Here is a 14,070-nt window from a genome sequence, read left to right on the forward strand (position 1 = left end):
AGCAGAAAGACACACACAGTATATACTCATAAGTGGATATATAATATAGGATATAATATAGACATATAATATAGGATAAACATACCTAAAGAAGTTAAGCAAGAAGGAGGACCCTGGGTAAGATGATCAGTTCTCACTCAGAAAGAAAAACGCGATGGACATTGGAAGAAGGAGAAAACTGGAAACAGGACAGGAGCCTATCACAGAGGGACTCTGAAAGACTACCCAGCAGTGTATCAAAGCAGATGCTGAGACTCATAACCAAACTTAGGGCAGAGTGCAGGGAATCTTAGGAAAGAAGAGAGAGATTGTAAGACCTAGAGGGGTCAGGAATTCCACAAGGAGAGCAACAGGACCAAAAAAATCTGGGCCCCGGGGTCTTTTCTGAGCCTGATAACTCCAACCAAGGACCATGTATGGATATAATCTAGACCCCCTGCTCAGATGTAACCATGGCAGTTCAGTATCCAAGTGGGTACCCTAGTAAGGGGAACAGGGATTCTCTCTGACATGAACTCAGTGTCTGACTCTTTGACAACCTTCCCTTGAGTGGGGAGCAGCCTTGCCAGGCCACATTGGATAATGGAGCCAGTCCTGATGAGACCTGATAGGCTAGGGTCAGATGGAAGGGGAGGAGGTCCTCCCCCATTAGTGGACTTGGAGAGGGGCATGGGAGGATATGAGGGAGGGAGGGTGTGATTGGGAGGGAATGAAGGAGGGGGCTACAGCTGGGATACAAAGTGAATAAACTGTAATTAATAGAAAAATATATATAATTTAATAAAAAAGCTCATTCTTATACAATTGATCTTTGCTAAAACTCAGCCAGTGTATTTTAAAAGCATAGGGTTTCATGAAAATCAAAAGATAGTTTTTTAATGTAATATCTGCCACATAATGTAGATGATGTACATAAGAATGATAAGTACATGGACAGGAATCAACACTTGACTCTATCTCCCTCCTAGGGTTACCCGTGATTAAGTGTTAGAGAACGCTAATTCGTTCAGGAAATGTCTAGCTTGCTCTAATCCTTAATGTGCTTTGCATATTGCTTCTGACAAGTCTCATCTCCAAAAAACAATTTAAAATTATGCAAATAAAGATTTTGGTAAATAGGCTAGATTTTTTTTTCACTTATGTCTTCACATATGTCAGAAAGCTTTTAGATGATTAATGACAAGAAAAGATGGCACCTTACAACTTTGAAGAATAAATACAGGTTTAGTGAAATAATATCTAATGATGAAATCAAGACAGTTATATTCTGTTTAAAACTGGAATGGAGGCATTTGCTTATGTATAAAATAGTATAATAGATGTATTTAAAAGTCAAATTTATATTCCCCAATGTCAAAATATTTGTTCTTATTCTTGTTTTGATTAAAATATAATTCCTTAAAATGCTCCTGCTACTATAGTAGAATAAACCCAGTTTAACATCACTTTTAGCAATTTTCCACCTACTAAATCTGGTTCTTCTTTTAAAGTACAACTTGTTTGTTTTTATTAACTTATTGTTCTTAGCATGTTCCACGAAAGTGCATAAGATTTTAATTTGCCATTGTTCCTCTCAATGGGACAGGTCCATCCTACATCATGTTTGCTAGCCAAAGCTGTCTGTCTCTTTTTCTTTCAAGTTTCATAGCATAATATTTAGAAAAAGTTTTTAAAAATATATGGTGACAAATTTTTAAGAAGATTGTTTGTTGCCCTAGGCCAAGTTATCCTCTCAGAATAGCCTATCAAGCAGGTTCCCTTTTATCTAATACTTTACACGTAGAACATGGTAACCTACTCATAACTTAAAAATTTGTGTTGTTAATTGTGTATGAGTTTTTTGCCTGTATGTATGTATGTATGTGGAACACATGTGTGCTTGGAATCTGTGGACCCCAGAAGAGGGCAACAGATCCCCTTGAACTGTAGTTACAGACTGTTGTGAGCTGCCATGTAGATGCTGGGAACTAAATCTCAGTCCTCTGCAATCACCACAAGTGTGCCTAATGGCTAATCCGTCTTCTCAGCCTCTTGTCTACTAAGTTTAAACCCATGATTACTTATTTTTCATTAGTCATAATTGTTGTAAGGTGTACCTTTGACATAATTTCTTTAAGGGGACCCTTGGTCAACCACTTGGATTTTTCTACCATTAGTTTCCCATTAACGGTGATTTAGAGCATCTTGTTATTCCTAAAATTCATGAGTCGCTACATGGACACCTCAAGAAAGACCAGCTTTGCTTCCTTAAAGGTATATGTGACAAGTCTATGTGTCACATGTTCTTGGCATCTTGGTCAGTTTAAGAACTAGACCTTTGAGTAATATTTCTTTCATGAGAGCCTAAATGTTTTTTTTTCCCCGTACAGGTTTTAAAACCTGTTAACTAACTAGTTGTGATATTTATTTTGTTTGACCTTAGATTTTAAAAATACAGTAGGAGATAGTTTGGGGACACTCTTAGCTACAAGCTATTTAGAGTTATAATGCTTTAAGTAGAAAGAATGCTGAGAAATTTGCAACTGCTCTTTAAAAATACATACAAATATTCCTTTTTGATAACTTCTAGTGACATACTGGAAAGTAACTCAAGCACTTGTTTTGTTGTTGTTGGTTTTTTTTTTTTTTTTTTTTTTTTTTTTTTTGCAGTTCTTGGGATAAAACTTAGGACCATGTGCATGCTAGGGAAGCACCTTACCTCTTCCCTTAAAAAAATGTTCATTTCTACAAATTTGCCTTTAAGTAACCATTAAAAAATGATTGAATTTGCTGAATGTAGTAGTGCATGCTTGCAAACTCAGCTCTTGGAAGGTGGAAAGAGGAAAATCAGTAGTAGTTCAGGGTTATCCTTTGATACAGCGCTGGGCTAGAAGTCAGCCTAGAACAGCATAAGATCAGCCTAAACAGCAACAAAAACAATCATGAAAGAAAAGATTCAGCTCAACAACAACAAAACTACAGTTCTATAGGGTGACCAGGTTCCTGGTACTGAAAGGCAGTATGAGTATAACACATATGTTGACACAGTTTGATGATTAATTTCAAACTCTCAGCTAGCAAATATTGCCTTATTTTTACCTTAAAATTCAGGTTTCTTAAAGGACATGATTAAGCCTGATTAACTCTGACTAATTTTTCTTTATTGTGTTGTGAAATATGTACAGACAAATTTTAACAAGAGGCTTATTTTCTTTCAGGAATTTCATTATACCTTAGACCAGGTAGAACCTAGTTGAAAGACAGATATATTCTGTTTCTATCAGGAACATAAGTTGAGAAGGAATGCCCTGCCTTGGGTCTTTGGTAAAGACCATGATGTAGAAAGTTGCCTCTGTTTTGCAGCTGGATGCCGAGTTGAGAAAAGACTGTGGCAGGAGTGAAAGAATAGTATTCACATTATCATCAGTTTTGCAGAGCACCGAACACTATGAATACTTAGTTTACTATTCTGAATATTAAATTTTGTTGTTTCAGTCGAGAGGAAGAGTTAAGCGAGTCATTGGATGTTGGTTCAGTAGAATGATGACTTTTTGATTCACAGATGACAGCAACATCACTACAGAGTTGTATGTGGGCTAATTGCATAGACTCTCAGAACTTTAATTTTATAGTATAAAAGAAGTAGCCCTTGAAAAGGGTGTCTAGCCTACCTTCATTTGCTTGTGGAGGAGCCAACTTAACAGTGCAGAATAATTCCCTTTCTACTGGTCAGTTATTTGACTTTTGAGTACTGCTGCTTTCTCAGTAGATTAGTTACTTTTCTTGCTACCATGATAAAATACCTGAAAGAAACAAAAGACAAAGGATTTATTTTGGCACACAGTTGGACAGGACGCATGCTTCTTTGGCTGAAATTGTGCCAAGAAGTTACTGCATTAATGAAATAAAAAAGACTGTTATTTATTCTTTTATTATCATGCCTTTAAAACTGTTTCTGAGTAGACTAATTGTCATTAGTCTTTTCAATGTGTTTTTATGATATGGCAGAATTATATAATTAGTTAGTGTCATCTTGCTGGTTTCATATCCTGACAGAAAAGAACACAGTGGATTTACATTCTCAGGCATTGGATAAGATTGAGGCCTTGGTCTTCCTACTCTAGGGTACATGTGAGATTTTTAACAGGGCAAGACTTCTTGGTGTTTGGAACTAAGCCCATAGAATTTAAACTTTTATCCTATTTGATTAAGAAGTTTATGTGTGATTGAATTGCTCACAACGTTCCCTATACCATGTCTCCTTTTAGGATGGGTCGAACCTCCCTGCAACTCAGAGGGCCTATGCGCCTGAGCAGTTGCAGAAACAGGACAATCTATCCATCGACACACAATACTACTTGGCACAGCAGATCCATCCTGTTGTGACTCGGATCTGTGACCCAATCGATGGAATTGATGCTGTGCTCATTGCTTTATGGCTAGGTAAGTGTCCCAGACACATGATAGCCCTCATAAGGTCAGAGTGATAGGTATAGTCGTCCTGCCTCTGTTAGGATCCCTGCTTGTAGATGCTAGATTGTGTCTGTTACTTCTTCGTTGATTTTTATAATTGTTTGATTCATTTCTCCCATCAGAATGTGAGTGCCACATACTTGTAATCTTTCAAAATCTGTGCCTGCTCTACAGGTGATACTAAGTGAGTGCTGAGAGAAGAAAGAATTTTTTTACTAGTTTAGTCATGGGACTCACAGCCCTAAAGGTGTAGTGACCTTCCATTTATAAGGAGGTTAATGATATTTTGAATTTTTATTCATCTTGTCTATCTAAAGGCATTTTGTTATAAATGCAACTAAATAACAAATTTAGTTTTTACTTTATTGTTTTACTTTAAATTGTTCTAAAATTAGACTCACTGTTACTACCTTGAAATTGGCCAGTTCCTAATTTGTCATCATCCCAGGAGATGGCAGTTAACCTTGAGACTTCAATGCCTGTTTGATATTTTTTTTTAAAGTTTCATCTCTTTGCTATGTTATTATTATTGCTGTCGTTGCTTTAAAATCTGTTTCTTAAACATCCCTCATTTTACTTCTGGGTGAGAAGAACATAGTTATGTTGCTTTTAAGGTCCCTACTCTATTCTATCATGTTTTTAAAGTACTGCTTAATAAAGTGCTTAGATGGTACCTCGTTCTCCATAAATCAAGTCCACTAATGCTGCTAACATCTCATTGGCTTTAGTGCTGACAGTTTTAAACTAGTTTTCTAACTCCAGTCTAATTTTATTGCTACTCTGTGCATTCCATGTTCTCTTAGTAATAAGTTATTCATTTTCTCTCTATTTGTTGCAAAAGTCTTCCCTCACTTTAACTAAAGTGTCCAGCTAGAGTGTCACAGGACAGTGGCATCATTGGGACCTGGTTTGATAGTAACAAGCCTCTAAACATTGGTCTGCACGTTGATTTTTTTTTTGTGTGTTTGTGTGTGTGGGTGATAGAATATAATTGCTCTGAGAGAGATGATATATCTGTGTGATGCTTAGCACAGGGCTTGGGGCAGAGAGAGGGCTCAGCACATGGTGGCATTGCCACCTGCCGCCCTACTTTCAGGCTCCTGTGTAAATATGTCCGTTTTTCAGTCCACAAGTTTTATGCATATATAGTATTCAGTATGTCTTTGTGGAATGTCATTGGATTTTCCAAAGCTCATTATCAAATCACATATATTCCTTCCTTCCCCTGTTGAATGTGTTTCTGAGATCAGCCTTACCACCCCCATCCCTACTATCCCATCAGTGTCTGATCTGGAAGTGGAAACTCACTTTTGACATTTGCCTAAGCAAAACATAATTAGGAAGATAAAATTTTGCTACCAAAATAATCATATAATGTATTCTCCGAGTTGAGTTGTATTTGATGATGTTTATACGTCGTCAGCTGGGAGGAGTAGACTATAAATGCATGATTTTTAGTGTCATTTTTTTCTGTTATACATTGAGTGCTTACTCTGTTTGCTGTGATCAGTACTTTCCATATTTTATTCAGTCGTTGTGACAGCCTCATTTAGGCATGTTGCATTAGCTTCGTTATATGGAATAGGAAGCTCATGAGAGGAGGCTAAGTTAGTTTTATTATATAATTAATCAGTATGGGGCTGTAGTTAGATTTTGACTCAGCTCTATATAACTCTAAATAAAGGTTGTACTCCTGACCACTATGCTAACCTTGCTTCTTAGAAGTAAATAGCATAGCTCTAAGAAAGAGGTTGGGAAAGATGGTCTTTTCCAGGAGTGAGGTGCTGAAGATATGCAAACATAAGGGGCTTCATTTTCATGCCCTCTCAACTTTGTTTCTGTGCCTCCACATTCCCTCTGAAACTTCATAGCAAATCTAGTTTGTTTGTTTGTTTGGTTTGGTTTTTTTAGACAGAGTTTCTCTGTGTAGCCCTGGCTGTACTCTTGAACTTGGAGATCCTCCTGCCTCTGCCTCCCAAGTACTGGGATTAAAAGAGTATGCTACCACTGCCTGACTGCAAATCTAGTTTTTTTTTATTAGTCCTTCTAGTTTTTCCTCTTGCTATGCAAGAAATAACCTGATACACAGGTAAACTGTCTTATCATTCTGTGAGTTTGGGTCTTGCAGTGGCCCCCAAATGAAAGGGAAGGCACATGGAAAAGTCCTTTCTTAAGAATGAATACCCAGGAGTGGTATAGCTGGATCTTGAGGTAGCGCTATTCCTAATTTTCTGAGAAAGCACCAGATTGATTTCTAAAGTGGTTGTATAAGGTTATATTCCCACCAGCAATGGAGGAGGGTTCCCCTTTCTCCACATCCTGTCCAGCATGTTTTGTCCCTTAAGTTTTTGATCTTAGCCATTCTGATGGTTGTGAGGTGGAATCTCGGGGTCATTTTGATTTACCTTTCACAGATGTCTAATGATATTGAACATTTCTTTAAGTGTTTCTCTGCCATTCGATATTCCTCTATTGAGAAATCTCTGTTTAGCTCTGTACACTATTTTTTAATTAGATTACTTGGTTTGTTGGCGTTTAACTTCTTGAGGTCTTTATATATTCTGGATATTTGTTCTCTGTCAGATATAAGGTTGGTAAAGATCCTTTCCCAGTCTATAGGCTGTCATTTTGTTCTGTTGACAGTGTCCTTTGCTTTTCAGTTTCATGAGGTCCCATTTATTGGTTGTTGATCTTAGAGGCTGTGCTGTTGGTGTTCTGTTCAAGAAGTTTTCTCCTCTGCCAATGAATTCTAGCCTCTTCCCCACTTTTTCTTCTAGCAGATTTAGTGTGTCTGGTTTTATGTTGAGGTCTTTGATCCACTTGGACATTACTTTTGTGCAGGGTGATAAATATGGATCTGTTTGCATTTTTCCACATGTAGACCTCTAGTTAGACCGGCACCATTTGTACTACTCCTGGGCATTATATCAGAAAGATGCTCAAGCATACAAGGACATTTGATCAACTATGTTCATTAGAATCTGGAAACGACCTAAATGACCCTCAACTGAGGAATGGATGCAGAAATTGCAGTACATTTACACAATGGAATACTCCTCAGCAATTAAAAACAAATCATGAAATTTTCAGGCAAATGGTGGGAACTAGAAAATTTTATCCTGAGTGAGGTAACCCAGAAGCAGAAAGACACACATGGTATATACTCACTTATAAGTGGATATTAGCCTTACAATATAAGGTAAACATACTAAAATCTATAGTCCTAAAGAAGCGAAACAACAAGGAGGACCCTAGGGAAGATGCTTAATCCTCGTTCAGAAAGGCAAACATGATAGATATTGGAAGCAGGAGAAGACAGGGAACAGAACAGGAGCCTTCCATAGAGGGTCTCTGACTTTACCCAGCAGTGTATTGAAGCAGGTGTTGAGACTCATAATCAAACTTTGGGCAGAGTGTGGGGAATCTTATGGAAGAAGAGGGAGATAGAAAGCCCTGGATGGGACAGGTCTTTGGGTAGAGTATAGGGACTCTTTATAGAAGAAGGGGGAATAAACTGGAGGGGACAGGAGCTCCACAAGGGGACCAACAGAGCCAAAAAGTCTGGGCTCAGGGTTGCCAGAGACTGATCAATCCACCAAGGACCATGCATAGAGAGGACCTAGCCCCCTGCTCAGATGTAGCCCATGGGCAACTCAGGCTCCATGTGGGTTCCTTAGTCAGAGGAGTAGGGGCAGTCACTAGCATGAACTTCATTGCCTGGTGTTTGATCACCTCCCCCTGGCAGTGTGGCCTTACTAGGCCACAGAGAAAGATGATAAGGTAAGTCTTGATGAGACGTGATAGGCTAGGGTCAGATGGTAGAGGAGGAGGACCTCCCCTAACAGTGGACTCGAAGAAGGCCATAGGGTGGAAGAGAGAGGAGAGGTGGGACTGCGAGGAGATGAGGGAGGGGACTACAGTCGCAATACAAAGTGAATTAATTGTAATTAAAAATAAAAATGAATACCATTTAACAGAAGGAATGTCCACAACATTGACTTCCATCAAAAGAGCTGGACACTGAGTTCAACTCCCAGCAACCACACAGTGGCTTACAACCATCTACAAGGGGATTTCGTATCCTCTTCTAACATATAGTTATGCACACAGACAGAATAATGTAAAAATAATAATAAATCTTAAAAAAAAAAAAGAGTTGGACAGTAAAGGGTCATGAAGCCTTCCTGTATGGATAGTTCTGCGAGTCACTTGGTATGTCAAGACTGGTTATATTTGGAGGGAACTAGATGAATTTTATTGATTCTGAAGATAATTAAGACTACAAAGGAACAGAAATATTTTTCTGGCTGCTGAGGCTCAAAAATCAGGGACTTGGCTATGCAAAGTGCACACTTTACCATAGACCTCAAGCCTCTGTAGTGGGCAGGTCTTTTTTAAACTGTTTCTTTTCTTTTCTTTTCTTTTTTTTTTTTTTTGTGAAGTTTTAACTATACGCTGTCAGAACTGTGGCTACTTTATAAATCCAGTTTAATTAAGTTATTTGCAAATGCCTACTGGCAGATTAATGAATGAATACCAATTGTAGAGGTTTCATGTGATATCTTTCATTACTCTCATCTAGTGATCTCAATCTATGGAGGACATCTCTCAGTCTTGAACATGTCCCATCATGTACCCATCATTCCTACTTCATCATCAGGAAGTTCTCTGGGTACAACAGAGATGGTGCAAACACAGTTCTATGGTATCCCCTTCTTCATGACATATTGCTGATTGAAGTCAATGGAAGGCCTACATCTTGAGCCATGGAGAAACTGCTGCAATTCTCTCATTCCAAGCTACTTTTCTTCTCTTGGCCTCTTGATAATAGCTTTTAGAACAACAGTGTGTGAAGTTTTTGTCAGTTGTGTCGCCACCATCCTCTCCACTACTAGCCCTACCAGTAATATATCTTTGATCCTTTTATTATTCCCTCTTTTTTTTTCATGTGGGGTTCTATATTAATAAGTATCTACCGTGAAGGTCTGCAGGAAACATTGAGTTCGCTAGGCAGACATCAGTAGGCATTTACTTCTTTCCTCTTAAGGAACTGTGTTTCTATTGGCACCCTTTATTTCTCCATTCTACATGAAAAATTAACGTGGCTGTTCACTTGGGGCTTTGAGCCCCCCATTACCAGTTCTCTTGTAGTTTGTGGTTTTAGACAGGAACGGGGAGGAAATGTGGAAGTAGTGGCAAAGTAAAGGGAGTATGAGGAGTTCTGAGGTTTCTAAGAGGTACAAGCTGTAGGCAGAAAATTACTGTAATTTATTTTCAAATCTCTAAATCTGTTTTCTTTATGTAAAAAAACTGCAGTTCGTGAACCGACACTGTTAAATAAGTTGAAGTGTACAAATGTATACATAAAATAAAAGCCCTCCAACTGCCTAATCACAGACATAAAATAATTCTCTTGCTTTTAATGTAGTTTTTATCTTTGATTAATGAAATGTATAACAGTGTTGAAACTTTAGTGAAGTTTGATACTTTGCCCTTTTACTTAGTACAAAGAAATCAGAAATAATGGTATAATTTCATTTAGGAAAATTATTAAGTTCATGATTTTTTTTCATTTTTAAATCTTTTTGGTTGAGAGCAAGTATATTTTCAACCACCTTTTTTTCTTTTTATAATGCTTTTATGCTACATTCCTTGAAGTGAAAGGCAAGCATCAAGTGTTGGTTTTATCATGTGGCTTCACTTTGGACATTTTCTATTTTTCTCCCATCAAGATGCCTCCTAAAGTCTGTTTGATGGCATGTTGCATGGCTAGTTGTTCTATATGCTGAGGCTATTTTAGTGAAAAAAGAAGAAAGAAGATAGTCTATTAAATGAGTAGATATGTCTGTTGAATTGAAAGAGAATAATTTGTTCTCTCTGATAACTAAAGGTTCTCATTATCCCACTATAAATTTTGTATCTTTTTTTTCTGAAACCCATGCAAGATTATTGATATTGGACTTAAAGTAAAATTTTATTCTTTTCTATCTGTGAATAGGAAAAACATATATAGTATTACTCTTCTTATACAATAGCCCTATGGGAAACATGGTCACTAAAACTTGGAACTCTTAGCTTTTGTTCTCCAGACTGTAGGCTTTTCCTTCTTTTTCTAGCTGTAATGAAGGCTCTCTATATTCAATGGATGAAGTACTCAAAATATGCTCAAACATTCAAATAGTCTCCAGTTCTTTGAAAACCAGACTAGTGATAAGTGTAGTGTAAAATTCATTCTACAATTTCATCTTTCTATAATTTTTATATAGTACATAATAGTACTTAGAATTATATTAATCTTTTTCTTCAGTGAGTAATGAGTTTTACAGCATCTATAAAGTACATTGGTTTATAGTCAATGCTAGAATTTAAGGATTATTTACCTGGGTAGTTTTCTTATTGGTCCTGAGAAATTACTGATATTTGATGAATGTGAATTGAAAATTTCATTTTTGAAAATATTGCTTAAGACAAGACAGAATGCACTTGATTTGTGTTCCTGAATTAAATTTGAGAGCAAAGCTCTCCTTTGTAAAATGTTACTTCCTAGACAATGTGATGCATACCTGTAAAATCCTAGCAATGGGAAGGCAGAAGCAGAAGGATTGCTGGGTGTTCTAGTCCAGCCTGGGTTCCATAACAAGACCTTGTCTCAGTAAAATAAAATAAATGGTGCATGCCACTCCTTGCAGATGATAGTTTTTTATGAATTGACAAGGCCCAGTACTTTTCTAAAAAAAAAGTGCAATAGAGGGTAAGCAATATTTGGGAGTGCTTTGGGCATTCTTGAGGAAATAAATATAGCTTAAAAAATATAAAGGGAGGGATAGAATGAAATACATGTGCTAAGACAGTGATGCCACTTGCAGGTGCCTCAAGTATTAGTTTGTCAAAAGATTTGTCTTTTTTCATGATTAAGCACTTATAGGAGCATCTATATGTGGCCATAATTTTCAATCTTCACATATTGACAGGTGATAAGAACCTCTTCTTACATACTCAGATTCTGTCCCAAGTCCCTCATCCATCTGCTTTTGTATTCATTGAACAGATTAATGTCATGCCTGTTGTGCCCAGCATCATGACAGGCTTTGTAAAGGATAGAAGGTTAGACAGAGCTATGGGTTCTTTAGTTGAGTTTGGGCCAAGTGATTATTAGTTGATCTCACTGTTGGAAGGATGTCTAATAGACATGACAGCCTATTCCCAAAAGATATAAAATAAAAGGTTATCAAAATTATGGGAAGCAGAGAACACTTACCTGGTGTCTTCATGGAAGAATTTATTAACATTGAGATATTTCGTGCATTATCAAAATAGGCTGTATGCCAGTATCTCCACAGGTGTATCCCATGATATCACAGCTGCTATCTCCACTACCCTCTTAGAACTTGGAGGGAATTGATGGCAAGTAGCTTCTTAAGGGGATCAGTTGGTCAGTGATATAAGAGTTTTCCTCTCAGTAACTCATGACCCTGATAATCAACACTGATGCTGTTCTTGTAATGTGTAAGCAGTGAAGCTTCTAAGAATTTTGAAGCAGATCAGAACATTTTAGAAAACTCACTGGAGTAGGAACTAATAATCTCAGCTTTGTTAACACTTAGAACTTCTGAAAAAACAAAGATTTCTTAAATTGTTTATGTTTGGCTTATTGCTTTAAAATCATTTAAATCAAGTATGCCCCAAATGACAATGGAAATTATGTTGCTTGTGCTGGGTGTGGTGGCATACTTCTGTAATCCTACCACTCTGGAAGCTAAGGCAGGAGAATCATAAGCTTAAAGCCAGCCTGGGTTATACATATCGAGAGCCTGTCTTAGTTAATTTTCTGTTGCTATGATAAGACACTATGACTAAGTCAACTTAGTTTAATTGGACTTGTGGCTTAAAAGGGTTAGAGTCTATGATGGCAGAACAAAGGCTTGGTGGCAGGCAGCTGGAGCAGCAGCTGAGAGCTCACATATTGATCCACAAGCAGGAGGCAGAGAGCATACTGAGAATGGTGTAAATCTTTGGAAGCCTCAGGCCATGCTTATCCTTTTTGAATAGTTCCAACAACTTGGGATCAAATACTCAAACATATGAGCCTATGGGAGGCCATTCTTATTCAAACTGCCATGAACCCTATCTCAAGAAAACAGTAAACCATAAACACAAAACAAAAAATAGTGTTGTCTGTAAACCTCAGTGGTAGAATAACTGCCCATCACGTGAGATGTCAGGGATTAGCTCTCAGCAGTATAAAAATGTTGCTAAAACGTAGTAAATGAGAAGACTGAATGCATCATGCTAAGGTACCTAAACTGTATTAAAGATACATATATAAGTAAAACAGGAAGGGTTAAAGTAAGTGATAAGTTGTTATTCCTCTTTGCTGTCAAATGTTGAAACTTATTTTATTGCTAAAATATACAGTTTGAACAAAATCAGAAAGAGGAAGTAGTTAATTACTAACTTATTAAAAATATAAGTTACCAGAATGGACAACTTGAACCCTGTTTGCATCTATTTGGAAGAGTAAAGGGTGTGTGTGTGTGGGTGTGTGGGTGTGTGTGTGTGTGTGTGAGAGAGAGAGAGAGAGAGAGAGAGAGAGAGAGAGAGAGAGCTAGGTAATCATTGGTGTTATTTAGTTTTTCATGTTTTGTTTTCCACATTTTATTAGCATAAAGTATTCTATATAGTACCAGGTTTAAATGAAGGAATAAAGGTATTAAAGTTTTTCTGGACTAGTATGTAGATTGAGCATCCTTAATCTGAAATGCTCCAGTCAGAAGCCTTTTGGAACTAGCTGCATGATGGTACCCAGCCACCTACTTTGAATGATGTAATAGTTCCTGACCTACTCTTTTCCTAAACAACAACAGATAAACAAACAACAAAAAAACTGACTTTATGGCACAACTGCTCTCCTGTGAAAGGTCATAGTCAAAATGTATGCATAGTGAAAGTATTGCATAAAATTATGTTTAGGCTATTTATGCAAGGATTATATGAAATATAAAAGAATTTTGTGTTTAGACTGTGGTCCCATCCCCAAGGAATCTTGTTATGTATATGCAAATATGATAAAATTTTAGATCTGTACTCTGACCACTTTTGGTCCCAAGTATTTAATTTAAGGTTTACAAAGCCTGTACATATTCTTTTTTAATTTAAAAGTCATACTCAGGTGTAGCATTAAGACATTAAAAACATTTTGAGTTGAAGTCATGATTTTTGCCCATTAGGAATTTGTTGCAGTCGAGATTTTGCGAGCCAGCTCTGCTATTTCTTTTAATATAAAAAATGATTTAAATTTACTTTTATGTGTGTGCGGCCTGCATGTGCACGCATGTGTATGTGTTTGTGCATGTGGGGGGCGTGCATGTGTGTGTGTGTACACATATACATGAATGGTGACTACTAAAGATAGAAGAGAGTGACAGGTGCCTAGAACTGGAGATAGAGACGATTGCAAGCCACCATGTGAGTGCTGTGAATGGATATCTTTTGAGATACTGCTATTGAGTTCTAAACAATTCAGAGCTTTTGTATCAACCCAAATTTTTGGTGAGTATGAACAAAAATGTGGAATTCGTCATGACATCTCTCTCGCCCCTAGCCATTATGTACATCTTA

At 37.3% G+C, this 14,070-nt stretch overlaps 1 protein-coding gene across 1 annotated transcript in view; it reads left to right on the plus strand.

The window, feature by feature from the left end:
* The window catches only part of Pola1 (DNA polymerase alpha 1, catalytic subunit), a 297,318-nt gene that overhangs the window by 132,092 nt on the left and 151,156 nt on the right, over window positions 1-14,070 (plus strand). The window contains exon 32 of the mRNA XM_055608252.1: window positions 4,248-4,422. Within this exon, the coding sequence (XP_055464227.1) occupies window positions 4,248-4,422 (175 nt within the window). The remainder of the gene's footprint in view (window positions 1-4,247; window positions 4,423-14,070) is intronic.

This window comes from Psammomys obesus, unplaced genomic scaffold (assembly GCF_907164565.1).
Source record: "Psammomys obesus unplaced genomic scaffold, mPsaObe1.curated_primary_1811, whole genome shotgun sequence".
NCBI lineage: Eukaryota > Metazoa > Chordata > Mammalia > Rodentia > Muridae > Psammomys > Psammomys obesus.